Source organism: Cricetulus griseus, chromosome 7 (assembly GCF_003668045.3).
Source record: "Cricetulus griseus strain 17A/GY chromosome 7, alternate assembly CriGri-PICRH-1.0, whole genome shotgun sequence".
NCBI classification, from domain to species: domain Eukaryota; kingdom Metazoa; phylum Chordata; class Mammalia; order Rodentia; family Cricetidae; genus Cricetulus; species Cricetulus griseus.
The window spans coordinates 120,822,971-120,847,260 of NC_048600.1; the positions used below are offsets into that span (position 1 = coordinate 120,822,971).

General features: G+C 47.9%; 1 protein-coding gene across 1 annotated transcript; it reads right to left on the bottom strand.

Annotated features, from left to right (window-relative positions):
• Nucleotides 1–15,087: 15,087 nt before the first annotated feature.
• Nucleotides 15,088–21,757, bottom strand: Cacng5 (calcium voltage-gated channel auxiliary subunit gamma 5). The gene is made up of 5 exons (XM_027425842.2): nt 21,562–21,757; nt 20,121–20,207; nt 18,890–19,030; nt 15,640–15,785; nt 15,088–15,345 (listed from the first exon to the last, which is right to left on the bottom strand). Exons 1-5 carry the CDS (start codon nt 21,755–21,757, stop codon nt 15,088–15,090), a joined length of 828 nt encoding a protein of 275 aa, XP_027281643.1.
• Between the last annotated feature and the right edge of the window lie 2,533 nt (nt 21,758–24,290).

The following is a 24,290-nucleotide window of genomic DNA, read 5'->3' on the forward strand; positions in this document are numbered from 1 at the left end:
CGGCTTGTCAGTGGGATATTTTATTTTAACTGATTTTTGGAAATGGGGGTCTCATATAGGTCAAGCTGGCTGCCAAGTTGCCAGATAGCTAAGGGTGACCTTGAAATTTCTGATCTTTCTCCCTCCTCCCTCTGACTCCCGAGTGCTGAGATTATAGATGCATACCACCACATCCAGTTTATGTGGTACTGGGGACTGAACCCAGGACCTCATGCATGCTAGGCAACTGCTCTATGAATTGAACTATAACCCAGTCCTCTAGGATGTTAAGAAAAAGTTTGCATTTGTTCATTTTGTAGGCACATGTGTGTGGACACACAAGTATCATGGGACACACATACATGGAGGCCAGAAGTCAACTATGTAGGTTTTGAAAATTGAACTCAGATTTTCAGGCTTGGTGCTAATCCCCTTTACCTGCCCCCACAGAAACATCTACCAGACTTCCATGATTAAACTATTTCCTGGGAATGGCCATCTAAGGCTTGCTATGGTCCCTCCAAAACTTGGCAAAGAGGTGGCTGTTCTTAAACACTTAACCACGACAGACTTTTAAAGGACGGCCTTAGTCACTGTTCCATTGCAGTGAAGAGACACCATGGTCACAGCAGCTCTTTTATAAAGGAAAACATTTCATTGGGCCTGGCTTAGTTTAGCCCATTACTGTCATAACAGAGCATGGTGGCACATAGACAGACATGGTGCTGGAGAGTGGCGGAGAGTTCTTCATACAGATCCTCAGGCAGCAGGAAGACAGCACTGGGCCTGGCTTGAGCATTTGAAATCCCAAAGCCCATCTCCATTAACACACTTCCTCCAGCAAGGCCACACCTAACGCAATGAGGCCAGCAACACTACTCTCTAACGACTAAGTGTCTTAGTTAGGGTTTCTATTGCTGTGAAGAGACACCATGACCACGGCAAGTCTTCCAAAGGAAACATTTAATTGTGGTGGCTCCCTTATAGTTCAGAAGTTCGGTCCATTATCATCGCGGCAGGGACCGTGATGGCATGCAGGCAGACGTGATGCTGAAGAAATAGCCAAGTGTCCTACATGCTGCAGGCAACAGGAAGTCGACTGACTGTCACACTGAGTGAAGTTTGAGAAAAAGAGCTCAAAGCCTGCCCCTAAAGTGACACACTTCTTCCAACAAGACCACACCTACTCCAAAAGGCCACACCTCCTAATAGCGTCATGTTGGTAGCCATTTCCTTTCAAAACTTTCTTACCACACTAAGCATTCTAATATATGAGCCCATGGGAGCTATTCTTCTCCAAGCCACCACAAGGACCTTGGAGCAGAGGGAACACACAAGGCTTCAGAAAGAACAATATGAGTACAGAAACCACTGCCTGGTTTGTATCAAAGATGAAGACGAGCTCAAGAATGGCTCCTGTGGAAGGGCTGGGGATGTCACTGGTGGGTATGATTGTCCATCCACAGGGGAATGGGAACTTCCATCCCATCGGGGACTTGCAACTTCAAAATGCCATGGGGACTGGCATCTATAAACTTAATCGCCTAATAACTAAAACTGCTAGGTATGTGTTTGGGGTTAGGAGTGCTGAAAAAAAATCCCTAAGGCATCAGGTTTTTGAGCCTTCTAGTACAGAAACAAGGTCTGTGTTTGGAATTTGGAAGTTTTCTGAAGTTTCAGACTGCCTCAGGATAGGGTAGGGAGCACGGGCATTAATCTAAACAGAGGTCTCTTGGCCCTTCTAGGCAGCTATAACTGCCGAACACAGTAGGTGGGTATCTGGAGATGGGACCAGGCTATTGAAATGACCACATCTTTGGCATTTCCAAGAGCACACTTGCCTTATCCCCAAGGATAAGTGCCAGGACTGTGAAGGGAATTGCTGGTACCACCCCAGTTCAAGGAAAGATGAAAGAAAACAGCAACTACAAATTGGCCAGGAGAGGGCAGAGTTGTTACTTTTTTTCCTTCTAGAGCTGGGGAAGCATTTGAATTTTAGGAAAAGATTCTTGGATGGTGCACATCCTATGTTGAATATGCACACGCATAATTTGATAAGGAGCAAGAGCAGAGTATTGGCTTCAGATTCCAAAAATCAGTTTCCAAGGTGTCTGTACACGTTGGGTAGCAATGTACTTGCTATATATGTGTAGGTGTAGGTGAACATATATGTGGGTATGTGTGTGGAAGTCAGAGGATGACCCACTGGACTCTGCTTTTTCTTTCCACTGTGTGGGTCCCAGGGATCAAACTCAGGTTGTCAAGCTTGGCAGAAAGTACAACTACCTGCTTAAGCCCTAAAGTCATCTTGTCAGGCCTCTTTCTTTCTTTCTTTCTTTCTTTCTTTCTTTCTTTCTTTCTTTCTTTCTTTCTTTCTTTCTTTCTTTCTTCCTTCCTTCCTTCGTTCCTTCCTTCCTTCCTTCCTTCCCTCCTTCCTTCCTTTTCTTTTCTGACTGTTGTTCTGTTTCTCAAGGCAGGGTTTCTCTGTGTAGCTCTGGCTGTCCTGGAACTTGCTCTGTAGACCAGGTTGGCTGTGGATTCCTGTAGATCTGCCTACCCCTGCCTCCCAAGTACTGGGACTAAAGGCATGTGCCACCATGTTTGGCCTACGTCAGTTTCTTAACAAACAAAATGAACAAATGCAGGATGTCCACATCAAGAAAGAGTCACAGCCCCCAGCATTGGGGGCTGGATTTGGGAACAATTTTGAAATCACACTGTGGGCTTCGGAGATGGTTTGGTGGGTAAAGTGCTTTTCTGAACAAGTGTGGAGACCTGAGTTCAGATCCTCAGCCCCCACATAAAGACCAAGTGTGGCAGCGAGCATCTGTTAGCCCAGGTGTTGGGGGAGACAGAGACAGGAGGAACCCAGGGGCTCGCTGGGCAGCTAGTCTAGCCAAAATGGTGACCCAGGTTCAAAGAGACTGTGTCAAAATATAAGGTAGAGTGGGACAGAGGGGCATACCTGGCAGCAGTCTCTGAGAACACTTCACATGTGCACACACACATGCACACACACACACACACACACACACACACACACACACACACACACACACACACGCATGCGTGCACATACACATGCACACACATGCACATTCACACACATGCACACACATGCATAACACACACACACGTATGCACGCACGCATGCACGCACGTGCACACACACAAACAGAGCACTTGACCAGGATGATGAATTGTCTCAGAATCCCAGCACCTGCAGAAGGTGAGAGTAATTAATTTGAAAAAGAAGTAACTATTAGTGGGCATTGGAGATAACTCTTGAATGGGAAGCTGCAAAAGTTAAGGCTTGTCCGTTTTACAGCACTGAAGATTAAAACCAGGGCCTCGAGCACGCCAGGCAAGAGCTGTAACACTGAACTATACTCCCAGCCTACAGAGCTAGTGTATTCTTAAAGATGGGGCAAAATCAGACTGAAGTGACTTGAGGCAGAACAAGAATGTCAGGCATTAGAGGTTCCTGACCTGAGCTATCGCTGAATGAAAAGGTCAGTGGATGCTGGGGACATGAACCATGGGCGGCCTGAGATGCAGGCCCAGGGAGCATCACCTGTCACGTGCAATCTAAAGAGCTTGAACTGTGACGGCTGAAGTGGGGAGGGAGAGAAGCAAAACCCGCTCAGCTTCTTTCACCTCCCTTTCCCTGCCCTCACTTTGCTAGGGACCCCTCAGAAATACCCCAGGATGCCCAGAGTCTCTGTGGCAAAATTGAACTGGTCACATATCCATGATCTACCACCTTTTAGCTTTGTGACCTTGGATAAGTCACTCAGTTAGTTCTGTGAGACAAAAGGACAACAATATACACGTCAGGTTAATCATGGGCCTGGCATAGTGTCTGGCTGCTGCCCTACCCAAATGTGCAGCCTGTGTGAGGGCCATAGACAGCCCTGTCTGTGTCCCTTGTCCTCTCTGTGGCCAGAAGACAGTGAGAAGGACAAGGGGACACAGAAATGAATGATGGTCTCTGTAGCCCATAGCTTCCTGTGGCTGCCAGCAATTGCAGTCAGCTATGCCAGCAAGCCTACTGATCTCATGAGCAGTCCCAAAGTCCTGGTGATAATGTGTTGCAGGTGGGATTCCTCGAGAAGCAAGAGATGAGAACAAAATGTCAAGCTGATAGGCCTTGGGTCAGTGTCCTGGAGCTCAACCCTCCAGCTCAACACCTCGGAAATGGACAGGTGGGAAGGAACAGCTCCTAAGACAGCAGCCTACCTGTGGTACAGACTCAACCCCTAGGGGGGCGCTATAGGCTGATGCTCCCTTAGTATCACTGTGAGTTGCCCTGATTTCAGCACCATTGTACCAAATTGTCTATCATTGGATGTGGGCTGCCCAGGGAGGGCTAAGTTTCCCTAAGGAAGGAGCTGCTGGCCGAGGGCTGTCTATTATTGACAGCTCTCCCAGCAGCTAGAAGTTGGGGTGCCAAGACCCTCACTGAGGGTGGTTCCTGGTGGCACTCATGGTGTCCACCAAAGGGTGACAGTAGCTATCAGTAGCATCACCATGGTTTCTCTGCTTGACTGTGAACATCTAGGGGACAAAGGGCCACATGTGAGCTTGACTGCTGTCTTCACCCCTGGGCCCAGCAGACAGCAGGGGCTTGGGAATACCCTCTGTAGTGGCTACATGCCCAATGGACTAATGGTCACTTTTGAGGCGTAGCTGAAGTTACCTCTTCTTATCCTCCCATCTCCTGGCCTGGACCTCCTCTCCCACTTGCCAGGAAGCCAGGCTCTGCCTGATGCCCCTCCCCCCACATCCCCATCCCACCTGCTCCATCCTCCTTCGGGTATCTGCCCCATGCAGGCCCAGGACTAAAGGCCAGGATGAGCAGGGGGCAGAGAGTTCCCTGGAATAGTCATTGTGCTGTCACAGGCAGGTACAGGTTGAGGACCGGTAATCTAATCCCCAAACCTGAAGTGCTTCAACTAGTGAAAATCCCATACCTGACCTTATGTGGCAGTGCCTAGTCAAACAGTGTGGTGATATCTTGCTTGTACAAATAAAGCTTGTCTGCAGGTCAGAGAATGGAGCTTGCCACTAGCTAACCATAGAGGTCTGGAGGACTGTACAGACAGACAGGAAGTGAGATAGCTGGGTGGAAACCGGATATAAGCAGGGAGAAACAGGAACTCGCTGTCTTGTCTGCTGAGACGCCAAGGAGGTAAGGTGTGGCTGTGACTTGCTCTTTCTCTCTGATCTCAGCATTTTCCTCTGTATCTGATTCCAGGTTTTCATTGCTTAGACCAATTAAGAACTCTGTTTACAACACAGATTTTACTTATTTTTTAAATTACCACAAAGGGTAATACAATGACACAGGTGCTAGTATCTGGATGATACTAGCAGGCTTCTGATGATTCTCCACATAGGACCAAGGCCTTTGCGTGTGACCCGCTGTGGTTTTTGCTGATCTTCCCCTGTCGTGTAAAAATATCGATGCAAATGTCAATAAAGCCTTTGGGTACTGTGTAGGTCTCAGCATTAAGAGAAAGTGTTCATACTTATCCATAGCCCAGGAAGCCAAGCTGCCAGGGAAGCTGGACCGTGTGTAGTCTTTAAAAAATATTTTAACTCACTAATTGTGTGTGGCGGGGTGAGGGTGTGTAATGTGGTTGTGGGAATTTGTTCTCTCCTTACCGTGTGGGCCTTGGGTTGGTGGCAGGTGGCACTGGCTGGAGGGTGGCATCTTTCAGAGGCATGGCCCAAGGAGCAGAAGGGCACACTTGTGAGGTCTGGGCTGAACATTTGGAGCTGAAGTTAGTAGAAAAATACAAGAACCCCAAATCCTGACAAAACTATCTTCCAGCTATGGTTGTAAGATTACCTAGATGGCTACACACAAATGGATTTTGTGCTTAGATTTGTATCTCATCTTCGAGGTATCTCACTATGTACCTGTGAATATTCCAAAATCTAAAATTAAATCTGAGACCCCAACACTCCTGTTCCTGAGCATTCCCAAGAAGAGATGTCAGACTGTATATTGATCAGAGAGCTTTCTCTATGGAGGAGGTTGAGGGATATTGGCCAGAGGAGTGTGCGGAACCTTAAAGACAAAGGGCAAAGGTCAGGCAAACCCAGGCCTCCGTATCTCTGAGCTGAGAGAATGAGCCAGACAGCTTCTCTTGCACTCAGTGTGCACATGGGTTAAATCAAGTTCGGAATGCACTTAGTAGGTGTTGAAGACATTGTATTATCCCCGTCATGTTTTTCTAGGAGACGGGGGTTCTGGAGTTTGCCTTGGAAAGAAGGAAGGCCAAAGGAGAAGGAATGGAGACAGCCCTGTATTTAGGGGTGAACAAAACGCACAGAAAGCTGCAGATTGAGCTACTGTATGGGGATAATTATGGCTGCTATTTTTGAGCATTTGTTTAACAATGTTAATTTGGCGACAGCCTGGTATTATAACATCCTCTCCCACACAGAAGTGGCTTTAGTTCCCAGTCGCCAGAACCCATTTGCATTTTCTCTGTAAGGTTTTGGGCTGGGAGGCTGGTGACTCACAGCCTCGGTGGCTCCAAGAAAGGCTCTTCTCCCTGTGAGAGTGGGACTGGGGTGGGGTGGGGGGGTGTTAACTAATGGCACTGTCACCCTGTGATGTGCGGGGGACTTCACCCACCACCAGTCTCCCTCTGAATGGCCTGCTAGCCTCACTCTAGGCCTCTTCTATCCTGGCAAAAGATTGACTATTCTGCAGTCATTCTACCAGAACAGATTTTTTAGAGAACTCGGAAGTGGCTGTTTAACATCCCAGGAGCACAGGCCTAGAAAGAACATCATGCATATTCATGAATTGAAGACAAGGTCGAAGAATGGCGCCTGAGGGAGGGCCGGCAAAATGTCACTACTAAACATGGCTGGAAACATCTCAGATGCCTCTCTACTGGGGACCACACATGTGGGTTCCAAACAGGATGGGGACCAAGACAGAGAAGCCAGAGTTTAAACAGGAGATTCTCAGACAACAGTATTTCACCTCATACATAAAGATAGAACGGCATTGGGACATCATCACCATTTTAAAGCCACTACAGAATGAACCTGGGCTACACTTGTCAATGGCCACAAGGTCCTAGGTGTGTGTCATAGGCCCCATGGAAAAACACTAGTACTAGAACCCATGACCAAGTGTCTAGAGCCACTTAGCAATTTTCAGGAGATAGAAGGAACAGAAAAACAAACCCACCAACAGTGTGGAGTTTAGTCACAAAACTCCAAGCTGTGGGATGCTCTGTGGGTAGACAGACAGAAGATAAAGAGGATAAACCCAATGGCCAGAGGAAATGGGTTCTGGTAATGGCATATTTTAAATAACTGAGAAAGTCAAATGTTAATTTGGATATTTGGTAAATTAGAAGTTGCATGGCTCACATGGGCAAAGCTTTGGTACCACCTGCAACATTCCCCCAAAATATTTTCACTGTTTTCCATGTGTCATGGGCATTGTGAGATGGGAAGAACCTATGATTCTTACAGATGCACAGTGAACTAGTTGCTGGGGAAATGACCCAATTTTAAAGATTTTCTGCCAAACAATCCAGGGCTGAATGTGGTTGGTCCTTGTTGAGGCTCAGTGAGGGGACAGGGGACATCACTGTACCACCTTTCTACCAGTTAACTTTTGTATATGTATGTTTGCTTGTGTGCACGTGTGCATACAGGTTTGTGTGCACATGTGTGAGTGTGTATGTGGAGGTCACAGGTTGACACTGGGTGTCTTCTGCTCACTGATTGGCTAGGCTGGCTGGCTAGAGAGCACTGAGGATGCTCCTGTCTCTGACCACTTGCCCTGGATTAGGGTTGTAGAGGTGTCCACTATGCCTGGCTTTTTTCATGAATGCTAGGGATTTGAACTCAAGACTCCATGCTTGTGTGGCAGGCACTCGACTAAGCTCTCTCTGTAGCCCTTCTCTTCTATTTTTGAACAGAGTTTGAAGGTGTCATAGTGAACACTACTCTCCCTCCCCCCAAGACAGGGTTTCTCTGTGTAACCATACTAGCTGTCCTGGGACTCACTTTGTAGAGTCGGCTGGCTGGCCTGGAACTCACAGAGATCTGCCTGTCCCTCCCTTACCTCCCAGTTGCTGGGATTAAAGGTGTATGCCACCCTTGCCTGGCTAGTGCTTTTAAAATAATAGATTTCTTGTGGGCTTCAGGCTTTGGTGTCACACCAATCTAACTTTAGTTCTTGGGCTCTGAGGGCCAACTAAAGGACATTCCCTTCATGCTGTCCCTTACCACTTCACCTCTACTGTCTTTCTTTCCTGCACCCAAGTGACAGGGTTGACGAATCCATCAGCTCAGATGTGCAGATAGGGTCATCGGTCTTTTATGGTGAGCTATGAGCTCTGGGAAGGTTGGAGGGTCTAACTACTTCTTGATAAGGCAAATCACTTAGTTTCCCTGTATGTCTTCCACTGTAAGATAGAGAGAAAAAATGCTCCTGTCATGGTACAGAATGCAACCTGCAGAACCAAGACAGACAGAATACTAGGCAAGGCTAGGCGCTTCCAAACTGGGAACACTGCCCTTGGATGGCTGGCAACATTGGGTGGTGGGGGCTGCCACAATGGAGGATGGACATGCGACTGGCCCCTGGTGGGTTGAGACAGTACTGAATAGTCTGCCACACATGCAGAGAATTTCTGGGTCAAAGTATCGGTGTTTCTGAGGTGAAGGGATTCTTCCATGTTTGGGCAGGGAAGGGTAGGTGGGTAGGGGGATGCTCAAGACCTATTTGTGGGAATAGAAACCAGAGAGCCTGGATGGGGATACAGGTCAATGGTATAGATTTACTTAGAGTGCACAAGGTCCTAAGTTTAATCCCAAGTGCAAGCAATAACAGCCCCTTCTCCCAAGCCTTTATTCTGAAGGCAAGGAGGCTGTCTGGTTACATAAAGTACATGCAGGAATCCTTGGTCTTGCTTAAAGATGTGATCGGTCATCGGATCTGCCAGGAGAGACGTAGGCTGTGACTTAGCTAGTACTTTGTTCAAAGTGAACCTGGACCCTGCAGAGTGCTAATGATGGCATTGATGTCAAACCCTGGAGGTGAGTCATGTGAGACCCTGGCCTCTGGATTTCACCATCTTGGTGCCTGTCACTGAGATTTTTCACTAGGACTTGCGTATAAGGCAGTGATGTGTACCGTGGAGTATTTGATAGTGAACCACAGGGTCACGGACCAAGACAAAACATTATGAAAGTTCCACTGGATGAAGAGCATATGTGTGGTGAATAACGTAAGCACCACTTTTGAAGAAGATTTACATGCAAAGAAACCATAGTGCCCATCTTAGAGAGCATGGAGCCCAACAGGGTGTATTAAATACATTTGTATGATACTCATGGACAGTGCTTGGGAAGGAAGGAAGGAAACACCAAGAGCCAGTGTGGACCACTGATGGGTGTGTACCACCTTCTGGAGGGCATGCTTGGCTCAGATTCTGCACTGGCAGTGGGAGTGGGACACACTAGCCTGACCATGTGTCACAAGTCTTCCTCCAGTTGTTAGTCAGTGAGAGTGGGAAAGCCTCCGTCCGCCCTTGACTGGCTTTATTCCGGAAGAGCCCAACTTGCACTCCAGCCTTTTCAATGAGGGTTGACATCATGAGTAGAGATGGCAGACAAGAGGTTGGGAGGCTCTTAGGGAATGATGTGTCGTTGTTCTTTCCCACTTAGTGAGGCCTTTTCCTCCCTCTCTCATTATTGAAAGGGTACATTTGCCAAGCTGAATATTTAGAATTGCAGATGCCAAATTCCTGGGAGTGAAATAAAACTTGCAGAGCATAGCAATTATTACCAACTCTGACTAAGTCTCTAACCCTCACTGTGTGTGTGTGTGTGTGTGTGTGTGTGTGCGTGAGCACGCGTGCACGTGTGTGTACATTCACCTGGGGAAACCAGAGATGTCAATGTCCAGTGTCTTATTTAATCAGACTCTACTGTACTTACTTGAGACAGGATTTCTGACTGAGACTGGCCTCACCAGATAGAATGTTTGGCTGGCCAGCAAACCCCAAGGGTCCTTTTCTCTGCCTCCCAGTACTGGGATTACAGAAGTGTGCTTTTGTATGGGTTCTGGGAATCAAACTCACATCCTCATACTTGATTGACAAGTACTTGATTGAGCTGTCTTCCCAGCCACCAGGTTTCTAAATCTGTTTAGAAACTTCTTTAGGCCTCACAATCCTTCCATTCATGGGATGAAGAAGGCTAAGCAAAGCCTTTGTGAGCTCATGCTCACAAAGACCTACTATGAATTATACACTTCAATGAAGGCTGGAAATGTGTTCTTATGACAATGTCTAATGATGCCTCCTGTGGGAGTGGAAGCTGAAGTCACAGTATCTTAACTGACAAGAGCTTGTATTTGAGTTCACAAAAGTGAATTTTTTATTGGGTGAATGCCAAGCCTGAGAGCTGACCTTGACATTCAGGGCATCAAGACTTTCTGTGGATTTCTTAGATGACACTCATTTGGAATCTCTCATAGGGCAGACTTAACTTTGTCTTTACTATTTTCTTAATAACAGACAACTTAATCTGAGGAGACTGCACAATTTTTGCTGTGTTTGGGATTTTAAATAAAGATTTATTTATATTTTATATGTATGAATGAGTGTTTTGTCTCTATATAAGTACACCAGATGTGTGCAGTGCCCATGGAGATCAGTAGATGGCATTGGATCCCCTGAAACTTGAATTATAGATCAGTGTGAGCCATCACGTGGGTGGTAGGTACCAAATCCAGGTCCTCTGCAAGAACAGCAATTGCTCTTAACCACTGAGCCATCTCTCCAGCCCTCGTGTTTGAGTTTTGATAAACAATAGATTATAGAGTGATCTCACACAGGTTGCACTGAATCTGAAATGGGGTGGGAGATATGGGTGGATTTAAAATAAATTCTGACTGAAGTGGTATTCGCTCTGAACATGGTGATACATGGTCTCTTTATGGCCCCAAAGCCCTCAAGCCTAGTTAATTAATGATGGATGAATGCAAAATGAATTATTCAAAAGCCAGCAATGAAGACTGCTGAAATTCTATAGACATTTTGAGACTACAAGGTCACCTTTGAAGATCTGTTGTTCTTCTTCAGGACCGGGTGTCCATTTTTGGCTCTGGCCACAGGAAGAAGAGCAGCTTGGCTCTGGAATGCTTAGCACTTGCCATCCTGGTCCTCAAGGGCAAGCTGTTGTTGCATCCTAATGGATGCCAGTTTGAGGGATGGCTTTGGAGCCAAAGTACTGGGCTTAAGGCCATGAACTTGTCACCTTGCTCAGAGGCACAGTCTGAGAAAGTGAGGCCACTAAAGGCTGAGAAGGAGCAAGGATGATACTGGAACCTTGGCCTACCTTGCACTCTTTTATCCTTTTTTGCTTGCATTTTGTAAGAAGCCAGTAGTCCTCAAGAGAACTAGTGAGAAGGTGGCTTTATCCTCATCTCTGATGGTAAGTTCCATCAGATCTAGGCCCAAGTTCTTAATCCTGAGATCAGAACTCTCTGAGGAACTTAAAAGTGTTCAGGGGTCTAGAACCACGTCCTTGGAGCCTAGAGTATGCAATGACCTTGACACAATCTGGAAGTTTGTCAGAGACACAGCCCTCACCCCAGAATAGCATCTGGATCTTGGGGCTGGGAGAACATGGACAAAGCCAATAATGAAGTGATGTCTTGTATTTCCAAGGTAGTCACTACAGTAGATGCCAACTCTCTTCCTACAGTGGAGGCTTGGCTTCTCAACTCTTAAGTAGCAGGATCTATGTTCCTACACTTCAATATGGGTGTTTTGACGATTTACAATAAAAGTGACTTTGGGTCACTCCCAAGGATTCTTCAAAACATGCAATAAGGCTCCTGGAATACTCCTTTTTAGCTCCCAGCTATTGGGCTGGGAGGAAATCCCATCCGTACAGAGGTGTTCCGGCTAACAACTTTAACTCCCAACTGCCAGTGGACCCCAGAGGCCAGACAAGGGGACAAGGGAGTCTTTGAAATAATAGTCACTGCTCAAATTCAACTTTCCATGAGACTCTGAACAGGAAGCACCTTGCTGGGACCGGCCAACCCCTTCAGATTGTCATGACATGGCTGCTGTCCTCTTAAGTCTTCAGGGGATAATTCTTTCTATACTAATGGTCATCCTATTTCCCTGGCCAAAGGGTGGTCCAGGCATGGGTATGTGACCCTGAATTGGCCAGGGACACATGGGGTGAGTCTGCAGGGCTTGTTCTAGGGATGCTGTTTTTGTCTCAAGGGGTGACAAAAGAAGGGTTACCCCTGCATCATCTCCCATATCATATTTTATGTGATATTCTTGCTGCTGACCCAAGGATAAAGTCCACTCCAGAAAGCACAAGCAGGAAGTGGCAAGAGCTGGGTTTATATAGTACATGTGTGAGTAAAAATCTTTTGAACAAGGCTATGAATAGTTTCTGAACTCAGTTTACAGATGGAAAGGAAATTACGATGGTGCTAATGCGTTGATACATTCACCCATACCCTTACAGGAGAAGAGACCCAGACCCACTGCTAGGGAAGTGCACAGGGCCCGTTCCAGGGTAGGATCCTCCTGCCCCCCTTGACTTGACACCTCAGCCTCAGGATGGGGATGGCCTGCTCTAACAATACCATGGTCAACAGTCAGCTTTCATTTAGGAGTAAATTCTATTTTTTTCCCCATGTGTACAAAACACAAGCCTGGCACAGTGACAAAGAAAGTGTTTTAGAGTGAGAAAAGTGCATCTTAGGTGTTAATAACGTTGACAAAAATTGGAATCAAGCCTGTCTAAACATTGGTCCAGCTTGAAAATCCCACTTAGTCATTTTCAAACAGACTCTTGCAAACAGCAACGGAAGTGCATGATCACTGTGAGGCGCCATGGAGTGGGAAGCTGGGGTCTGCCAGTCGCTCTCAGTCCACAGGCAGATATGGAATTTGGCATACAAGAACAATGTGGACCAAATCATTAGGGGTGTGGGTGTGGAGAGTGGGCTTGGAAACAATTTCAGCTGAGCTTCTCAGAGTAGAAGGGGTTGCCCAAGGATTCACAGTGAGTCAGTGACTGAACCGAGGGTGTGAAATTCGCTTCTCTTGTCTTTCCCTTCCATTGCGCTGTGAAACCAATGGAGTTATCTGTTACAAAGCAACCTGCATATGAGGGGCTGAGCTGTACCCTCTCCCTAATTTGTACTCTGAGACTCTATCTCCAGTACCTCAGAATGTGAATGAATTTTGTACATGGGCATTTAAATGATTATACTAATAGTGAACATCAAATTTATTGGAATGAGTTGTAACCCATAGTTGACGTCTTTATATTTCTTTGAGTCAGAGTCTCATGTAGCCCATGCTGGTCTGAAACTAGATATGAAGGTGAGAGTGATCTTGAACTTCTGTCTCTACATCCCAAGTGTCAGGACTACAGATGTGTGCCACCACATCTGGATTCTATAGTGTTAGGGGTTGAATCCAGGGCCTCATGCATGTTAGACAAGCACTCTACCAACTGAGTAAATATCCCCAGCCCCTGGTGTCCTTTTGAGAGGTAATTTGGATACCAAAAAATAAAAGTCTCAGAGGCACATGGGCACAGAGCAAGAAGGTGGCCATCTCTAAGCCAGGAGGAAGTGTCCCACGGATCAGTTCTCTGACAACTTGATCTTGAACTTATGGCCTCCTCCAAGCTGACTGAGTCAGTGCCCTTCTTATAGGCACCAGCTGTGTGGTTTCCTGTGCCACTTGCCAGAGCCTGCAAGTTACCCACTGTGGCTTTGTGTGTCCAGGGACATTTGGCATCTTAAAGAGAGGGAGGCAAAAGTAGGCACAGCAAAAATACACAGCAAAGAGAGTGCCACATTGGCTTGCCTCTCAAAATTCTCAGAATGAACAATGGTCAAGCTGAGCCAACACCTGGAGAACTATGGGGGGTTTATGGACTTCTCGGAAGTGGCTTGTAGCCTCCCAAGCTTCCCCATCAGGAAAGCAGTTGTCACATTGTCTGGCCTTCTGGAGGCGTGTGATTTGCCCACATATGTCACATAACTGGGAAGCAGATGCTTCTCCCTATTTGGATTAAATTGGCAACCCCCAAATGTTCACAGGCATCCTTGGCAAGGCAGCTGGATCATCTGGAATCTGGCTTGTTTGGACTCAAAATGCACTGTGTCGTCAAACCTGGCTGGCAGCTACGGTGTCCTTTGCACGATTAGACCTTAGAGTCTTGGATGGAAACATGGTGCTTGAAGTCAGGGACAATGCCGCCAGAGTTGGACACAGTGCTTGGAACTCTGAACGCAGAACCATCAAACTCTTGAATTCTCCTCATCAGTCACTTCTTTGGGTTAAGGCATCAAAAGCCCCTGTGAAATGCCTTATCAAGGGGCCGTGTGTATTAAGACATCTTCAGTCGTTAACACCTTTGTGACTTCATTGGCACCACTGAACACTTACCTTATAGTCCTTGACCAGGGCAGCTGCATTCTGGAAGGATAAAAGACAGAAAGTCCAGGGTCTTGGGGGCAGTGTCACACAGAGAGACATGTTTTGTGGAGGGAGGCAGATGACATAAAAGGATAGAGCATCTTGTAAGGAACTGTTTGCTTGGGGTTTCTGAGCCAGCCAGACCGCTGGAGCAGAATAGCCTTTTGGCCTCACAGCATAGATCACGGATGGAGAGCCGAGCTGGTTGGCAAGTGTTCAAGTCTGGCTTTGTCTATATCAGAAACTCGGCAACTCCAACCTGGCGTTGGCTGACCCAGGAATGCAGGAATAATATATGACTAGAACATAGGCATCTTCAGACACAGCACAGCAAGCGGTGCTGCTGGCTTCCCAGGGGCCCATGGCTATGATTGGCACTCTAGAAGAGGGACTTCATCCATGCCCTCAGCCAATCAGCATGACTATGACTCCAGGCTCTGATGCCCATTGAAGGAAGGGCTACTCTGGGAGCAGGGAGAGAGGATGTGGTCAAGTAACAACGGCTAAGCAGGGAATGGCCTGGGTCTCGTCTCAGGGGGAGAGGGAAAGGCTGACCAGCCATCCAAAGTTCAGGTGGGAAGGAGACCAGGGCTCAGCAGGGGGATGACGACATCTGGTCGTAGTCTGGGCACTTGAGCAAAGCTGGGTAGTTGCTGTTCATCTGCAGGGAGGCATCGCTGGAGATGTCCGAGGGGCTGCGGCCCCGGATCCAGGCATCTGGGTGTAGAAACTGGCCAGAGTAATCGGAACAGTTGCTCAGGCGTGGCCGGTAGAAGCCTGGATGAGGTCTGTACATATCTTCGGCTGTATACCTCTTCATGAACAGGTACACAGACATTACCCCAGCACTCTACAGTGAAAGAGAAGCAGAGGAGAGCTCACTGGTGGGGAGAGGGTTGTCTTGTAATGCCCCAGCTGTGTGTTTTCCTGGAACACAGCCTCTCCAGGGGGATGGCCAGTGTACATGCGGACAGGAGTGGACTCTGGGAACCTCCAGGATAGAAGAGACCCAGGAAAGTCAAGGAGAGGTACATTCGGGGGAAGAGTGGTGGAGTAGGTGGTCCCGGATGATGTGGGATGTTTCCCTCCTCCCTTCCAGGTAGGGCAGTACCAACCTGGCACAGGACAGTATGGGGTAGGTTACCTCTGTTAAAAGGAAGGAGATGGCAGCAAAGGCAAATGACCATCCGTATTTGTAGTTGAAATAGGTCTCTGCATCCTTGGTTCTGTTGAGCATCTCGTCATTGATGCTGGAGATGTACAGCACTAGGCCCACCACAAGAGAGAGGCCTGGATGAGGGAAGGGGAGGGAAGGACACGTTCAGCCAGAAGGTCCAGGGAGTTTGCCAATAAGGTACCTGCTGGGAACAAAGCCTTCAATTTGGAGTTCCAGAGTGAGCATGAGCTTGCCCCTTATGGCTCTATCTACACCTGTGTCTAGGGTTTGAACAGGTACAAGACAAGCCTCGTGATTGATACATCCACCTCAGTCACACATACCCTCCTGGGTATCCTTGTTCACTGGGCCTGCTCTGGACTCCTGGTATTATATTGTCCTAAAACATTGATATGACCCTGGGGTGTGAGGATTTTCAGTAATGCGAGGACTAAGATAACGCTTCCCCGCAGGGCTTCTAATCCCTGTCTCCAGCAGCGGGTGGTACCTATCTCTTTGGAGTCTGTCAGTCTGGCCCAGGGCCTATGCAGACCACTTGGTCACACAGTGCATCCCCTCTGAGATCTTCAGCCAGGAGATGTGAGGGAAGTTTGTTTAGATCCTGGCCAACACTGAATGAGGAGGCCTCTGGGGACCCAAACTCCAACTGACATTGTGCACATGACTGCCTCAGGCATCAGTTCCATCAATTAGTGATTGTAATTGAGTCAAGACATAATTAATTACTCTACATTGAGCTGCTCAGGTTTCATCCCATTCACCTTACTTTATGAAACTCTCCGAGGATGGATGTTAAAGGGAGATAGATAGGTGTGAGTCAAACCTTTCTCTGTACTTAACTGGAGTGTGACTCACTGCTGCCCCCAAACGTCCCCCTGTTATTATGAAGCCTATGCATCAGTTCCTAGATTTATGGTCCTGTGATTCACTCACTGTTGGAGTCTCAGGCATTCTGATCTCCAATCAGCTTAGCTGCTATGGAGTTCATGGGAGGAAGGATGAATAGCTGGGCCCTGAGTTTGTCCTGCTCTGGCTAGCTGGGATACCCCTACCCCATACCAGTGCTGGCCCGTGATGTTTCAGGTTTTGTTGGATTTGCTATGTGGATGAAAGAGTGGAAAAGTGAGATGGAGGGGAGAATGCATGGCAGGTGGGTAGAGCGAAAAATGTGTGGGTAGGGGAGAGAGAGAGAGAGAGAGAGAGAGAGAGAGAGAGAGAGAGAGAGAGAGAGAGAGAGGAAGAATGGTTCTTGGGAGTCTGGTAATCTGCCTGCCACCCAGCTCACAGATTATGCCCCACAGGGAAAATGGGGGAATGATCCTATGGAAAGCCAGCTGGCAATAAGGATGCCTATGGCAGAGAATAGTTTTTCTTTTATTGTCTTTTATCTGTTTACCCTTTCTATCCATCTATCTATCTACCCACCCACCAATCCATCCACCTATCCATCATTCCACCTATTACCCACCCATCCATCCATCCGTCCATCCTTCCATCCATCCATCCATCTTTCCATCTACCTATCCTTCCAGTCAGCCATTGTATCTATCTATCCTATTCAAACCACCTACCTGTCTTCTACCTGAGCAGTCAACTCCTAGACCTTTCTCCAGACAACCAATCCAAGGCATTTAAAATGCATGTTCTGAAAGCCAATCCATTATTTTCTAGAGAAAAGTTCTCCCTGAGGTCACTGGGGAGAAAGCACCCATTTTATTCACCACATCCTTTGCCTTCCCACCTATTTAAATTTCATCATGATTCATACTTTCATCACCCAGGCTGATAGCTCTCAAATCTTTGTCTTCCATTCAGGTTGACTCCATGAGCCTCAGACCCTGGAAAACTTCTAGATACCTCTCCTTCATGCCACAATGGACACCTCCAACTCAGTGTTTCTCACACTAATCTTATAACCTTTGTGCAAAACTATTTCTCTTTCTGTGATTCCTAGATCATGGATGTGACCTAGAGCACGGATGTGATCTAGAAATGTCCAGGCAAGAAAATGGCACTCATGCTTGATGCCTCCCTTGTTAGCCTCGTCCTGGTCTTAGTGAGTTTATCTTCTGAATGTCACACGAACCTCCCCACTTATTTCTGTTGCAGTATCACCTTAGTCTGGGCCACTGTTGCCTGTCCCCTGTACTTCCTGGAGTCATCTCTGTCCAGGGTCCCTGACTCCTGGCTCTTCCTCACAGTTCCTAACAGCACATGTTCTAACATCCAAATATGACGCTAGTCCTTGACTCAAAATTCTTTCAAGGCTTCTTATGAAGTTCCAAATCTCAAGACAATTCAGGCGCCTCTGCAGTCTCACTTCTCAACACATTTCCTCAGGCCCCCAGAGACTCTGCGATAGAGTCCCACACTTGGTGCTCTTTCTTCTCTCTAGGCCCCTTTCCTCTCTCTAACTTCATTTCTTTGCCTAATTTCTATTCACTGGATAGGACAACTTCTCCTCTAGTTTTTTCTGACCAACCCTTGTTCTGAAGTTCAGCCGCTATTCTCAGTCCCAGTGGCAGTTCCAGGTGGCCCCGTCATGGTCCTCTTCACTCTGAGTCCCTGTTTCCACTCTACATGCTTACATCTCCTACCACTCTGACCTTTAAGTGATGCTACCATCCAGAACAGGGTGTAATAGATATGATCACTGGCTGACTGACTGACTGACTGACTGAAGGAAGGAAGGAAGCAAGGAAGGAAGGAAACCTGGTGATAGTCCATGAAGACAGGTCTATGTTGAAGGGGTCTGGTGAGCTCAGGAGATGGGGTCTGGTTAGATTATGAAAGCAGAACTCTCTGGGGGTAGCTGAGGATTAGGGGCAAAGGTACCATCGTTCCAAAGGGCAATGTATTTATTTTCCAAAGCCATACCCAAGCCCTTTCAGACACAGAAATGAATACCCATCTGTGGGAGCAGCAATGGTGGTGTGTATTGTGAGACAGAGGCTGGGTTCCTGTCCCAGCTGTGCCCAGGAAGAACCCATCAGGCCAGAAGCCTCACTTGCTTTTTTTTTTTTTTTTTTTTTTCTAGAAGGTCATGGGTGGGTCCAAGGACCTCAGAAGTGCCCTTCATCCCTAACCCATTTCTGCCAAGGTGGCTGTCTCAGCTCGTTCTGTGCTCACAGATGGGAGTGGCACTTCCCAAAGCAGAATTTCTCAGAGCTAAAGATCAGATGTGCAGGGTGGATGGAGATAGAACAACACGACCTACCTGAGAGGATGAAGAAGATGCCAGAGACAAAGGCCAGTATGGTCCTGTGGGGGCGGATGTGCCCAATGTTGCTCAGGATGAACCCGATGAACATGAAGAAGAGGCTGACGAGTGGGAATGGGGTGGCGGAGCGAATCATTTCTAATGTGGGGGCAAAGGGACAGCCCGTCAGGCTACAGCAGTGACCTTCCTCCCTTGCCTCATTCCGGGAAGTATGTTCCGGCAATGTCTACCAACAGATCCTCGAAGCCCTCGAAGGCCTCCCACACAGGTGGCCTTGGGGTCTCCTGGTGCTGGCAGGGATTCTGTCCCCAACACAGGGCTGCAAGGACTGACTCCAACTGTCAACATATTCAGAGATTTGTCACCCTTCAGGCAAAAGCTCCTCTCCCAATAATCTACATTGCCTGTCTATAGGAGAGCCGTGAGAAGCCTGGTCATGTCATCTTACCTCATCTTCGAGAGGCTCCACCATTTCCAAGGATACAGGGCATGCTCTGAGTGTTACGGGGGACTAGCACTGGCCTCTTTCTTTTTCAATTTATAATCACTGGGGAGTTCTACTGAGATCAACTGGGGAGAGCAATGGAATTTATGCTTACTGGTTACTCAGGATGGGGGCAGGGAAGAGCAACCACATTGATTAGAAGATTGGGACCTGGGGCCATGTGACATGAGCCTGACCTGAGGAGGGAAGGGGCTGACACTGGATTTAGTCATTCACACCATAGCAGATATTAGCCACTATTTAGAGACTATTTGAAGACTGCAGGACAAGCGTGTTGGTGGTTATATGCACTTGAAGTATCAGGCCATTTTATATAACAGATGTCAGTGTTCATAGGTGTTTGTATTCAGAGGGTCCTGGACCAACTCTAACAGACCAAGGGGATGAACTGTCTTGTGACACTGCAAGTTCATGCTGAGTGCCGGAGCAAGTCTATCGAGGTCAAGGTCATAAAGTCAGTCTTGGTACAGTCCAGGGAGGCTGCTTCAGTCCGGGAGTGAGTGAGTGTTCCTTCACTTTCTGGGGTCAGAGATATGGGGGTCCCAGCCATCTATCTTCACCCTGGAAAGGAGAGCCTGCAGAGCACTGCTAGGGAATGAGACCAGCAGAGCCAGCTAAGGCCCAGGGCACTAGCTCCTGAGAACATTCTGGATGTTTGACTTTTCCCTTTGTCTGGCTCTCTGTCCCACCAGTGGCCCAGCTTAGAATGTTCTAAACACCTACTTAGGACATTGACTGTGGATTCTGATGTTATCTGGTTGCTCATGGGCATCACATACTCTATGGTGAAACAGCGTCCTCTCTCCTCACCTGTGGAGACAAGAAATTACCACTATTTCCAGGTTCCACTCCAACATGGATTCGAGGTTAGGACATTCCCAATGCTTCTAGGATCCTTGGGCCTGGGTTTCTGTACCTGGACTGGGTAAACACTCTAGGGAAGTTTTCATCCCTTGGCTGGTGGCCCATGGCAGCAGATGGGAAACATGTCTTGATGCCACTTTCTTCCCGGAGGGAGGACTGAAGCTTGGGAAGAGGTCAGCACTGTGAAATCTATGCCAGACAAACATCTGGTGCCTCTGTTACTTTTGACTGGGGATGGTGCATGGCTGTCTCGGATGAGTGTAGATTTTTGTGCAATAACCTCCCACCACAACCTTGTCAGTCAGACCCTGGTGGCCTCAAACTCTGCTTCTGGAGATGGATGGCACAGCATCGGGGGCAGTGGGAGATGAGGTCAGAATTGGAAGCTGCTCCTAAAACAGACCCTACAGTGACACAGGGTAGCCAGGCTGGTTCGGGTTGTGTCCTTTGTGCTAAACTCCATCCAACCTCTGGCCTATCCATCAAAACCCTAGCATGAAGGTGGGAGAAAAAGCTGAGGGAAGGAAGCTGTGTCTTTTCTCAATGCACATACAGGTTCCAGGATCCCACAAGAGAAGCTCAGGGACCATGCTGTGGCTATCCCGGCCCTCATAGCTTATACAGGTCTTGCAGGACAGGGGGATGCTACTCTTGTGAAGGGTGAAACTCAGCCGTGATAAAGGCCTCGAAGACAGAGGACTCTTGGCCTAGCAACTCACTTGGTTCTGGAGAATCCCGAGCCACAATAGCAAGTACAAAACTTGTAACTTCCTGGAAAGACCCCATTTATGTTTTCTTTGTGCAGCCATTCCACAGACAGAGGAATAGGAAGCTGTTGAGCATTTCCTGTTTCTTAACCTTGTGGATATCAGTGAAGCAGGAGTCTAGATGAGCTTAACCCGCTCATCACTTCCTCGTTTATAGAGTGGCAGTGATAAGCCTTCCTTGCAGTGTCATGGTGAAAATGATGTGTGAAATAATAACATGATCTTGCAGGTAAGGTCTGCAAGAGTGACTAGTTCTGAGGCATCACTCAGTGCTGAAACACAGGGTATGGAAAAACCAGGCTTGTGAGGATCTTTTAGAAGGGAAGCAAACCCTGGGACTTGAGGGAGATTGCTCTCTGGACATTGTGAACCAGGATCTGAGTTTGGGTATGTGATCTGGTGGCTGCTTGCAGCACTGCCCAGAGTTGGTGGAGATTGTCTACGCTGAACTGTCTACTGGCATCTTCTGGGTGTCTCTAAGCAGGGAGAAATCTCCTTGGGGCATGTATCCCCCAGGGCAGGACTGTCCTTACCAGCGAGGAAGCAGACCCGCCATAGGCCCGAGTGCAGAGACATCTTGACCTCTGTGCTCTGGTTCTGAGGAAGGATGATGCCTTCCTCCAGGTACAGCCAGTAGTCCGTGCTGACTGCGATGCCCAGCAGGCCCAGGCCACAGACAGCAAAGACACTGCTCAGCAAGGTCAGGGCCTTCCTCCCACAGGCGCTCATCTTCGTGGATGATCTCTGGGCAGCCAGCAGTGCAGTCTCAAGGGGACAATGGTCTATGGGGACAGGGAGGGAGCGTGAGCAGGAGGCAGTGAACAGTAACTCAAGTCAGTCTGCTTTGGGTCAGTGAATGAATAAGAGCAGCTAGGCTACTTCCCAGTTTCCACACCATCTCCACATAAGGGTGACTCTCCCTCTGCCCCTCAGGGATTCAGAGATACAGTAAGGCTACTGTATCTATCCCCTTGTCTGCTAAGTTCCCCTTACTACACATTACCATCCATCTTTCCATCCATCTTTCCATCTATCCATCCATCCATTTGTCCATCCATCCATCCATCCATCCATCCTATCAGATATGAGAGATACTATGATGAGCGTTCTACCCTTGCTCTTGAAGAACTACCTCTGCAGAACAATGGTGCCCCCAAAGCAGTCCAATGTAACACACTGTGGGCCATGGCTGAGACATCAGACAGGAAAAAGTGGGGATCAAGTTCTCTGGGTGGGTCCCTCTGAGTTGTCAAGGACACTAGGGATCAACTGCTTTCTGACAGCAGACTCCAGAAGTGGGCAGCAGCCTTGGGAAGACACAAAGGGACAGAGAAGGCTGCTTGTGGGGAGCATTTCTCTGATCCAATTGGAGAGTGGGTGAGCACAGGTAAAGCAGCCTGAACAAAGGTCAATTTAACAGGCCTTCCATATCTACCTGAGTGGATGGGGAATGACTGTTCTCTGCCCAGAGCTTTGAACTATAGGGAGAAAAGCTGAGAGTCTGCAAGGTGAGCCATGAATTCATTTGATGCTCCCAGAGGTTAGGGGGGTAGTGGGGAGTAGAGCAGATGGATGCTAGCCCCATAGAGCCCATGGCCTGGCTTGGGGTTTCTACACTATGGCTGCAACCCAGACTAACCCAGGAGTGTCTAAGAATCCTTTATTCTGGATTGCCTCACAGAGTCTGCTATGGTCCAGAGTGTTCATCAGGACCTGAGTGACAACATTGAAAAAGTGCTCCCAGGTAATTCTAACAAAAAGCTGAAGTTGAGAAAAATTCATCTTTGCTGTTCCAAGGACCTGCAGCATTGGCATCGCCAGGGGGCTGGTTTGAAAACCAGCCACTGAACCCTCCAACGTTCTGTTATGGGTTAGATCTGAAATGATCCCCCATAAGCTTGTGTTTTTGATTACTTGGGTCCTAGCTGCTAGTGCTGTTTGGGGGGAGTTATGAAACCTTTGGTACTCTGGTCCAGCTAGCAGAAATGGGACATTGGGGACAGACCATGGGATTATATCTGCCTCTGGTCCTTGCTTCACCAAGATGTGAGGAGGCTCTTCCTCTGCCACGAGCTCCATGCCTTTCTCCCTACGATGTATGGACTGGAGCCACAAACCCAAATAAATCTTCCATCCATTAAGTTGCCTCTACTGGGTATTTTGTGATAGTGACAAGAAACGTGGCTAATGAGAATCTGCATTTTAAGAAGACCCAGGTGAGTTTGTCTGCCAGCTAAAGTCTGAGAAATGCTGTGCCAAGTTAACAGGAGACAGCATTGCAGCATGGCACCTGTTGTGACAGAGTACAGTGCCAGCCTGATTAGATTTAGTCACCATGGAAACACACCTCTGGGTATGTTGTGAGGACATCTCCAGAAAGGTTTAACAGAAGGGGAAGACCCAACCTGATCATGGACAGCAGCACCTGTAGGGCCCCGCCCTAAACTGACTGAAAAGGGAGCTGAGTATGTTCATTCACCTCTCCTTGCTTCCGACAGGAACCATGTGACCAGCTTCTCATGCTACTGCCGCCATGATTTCACCACCACAGTGGACTGTGTTCCCTCAGACTGTGAGCCAAAACAAATTCTTCCTTACGTTGCTTTTGTCATGCATTTTTTTAACAATGAAAAAAGTTAATGATCTATAAGAAAGCTCAGACTGTGACCCAAGCCCAGAACAATGCAGGCAGAGCCACTTCTAAGGTGACAAAGACAGGGGTCACACTTATAGCAGCTCTGCCACAAAGTTCCAATGGTGTGGGTAACTTAGTGTTACAAGGTTAGAGACTTAGAAATAGTTCGGCATTGTCTTGGTAGGGTCCACCAAGCATAGGGCCTGGGTGGTGTCCCGAGGATCCTACCAAGTGATGATGTCATGCCTTGGGTGAAATCTAAGCCTAGGTGGATGCCAACATACCTGAAAGCATCAGAGGCCAGGTTCGTCTGTAAAGTTGAGTTCACTGCTAGGTGGCAGGGGACAGGGTGTTGGTGTTCTTTGCCTGGACGGGGTCATGCCCCAGCAGCAGGCCTACCCTAGCAGCTGACCATGGCAGAGTTGGGAGGATTATGGAATGCACCGTCATGCTCTGGAGGTGCGTAAAGGCAGGAGTCTGCAAGGCAGGAGAGTGTGGAAGGCTCTACAACCTTTCCTGCATTGGCATTGACAAGGAAGGGGAAAGTGAAACGCTGAGGGCCAGAGCAGTAGTTCTGTGGAACATCCTAGTTGTCGGGGTAAGGGGTCAGCAGGCACTGTATCTTGG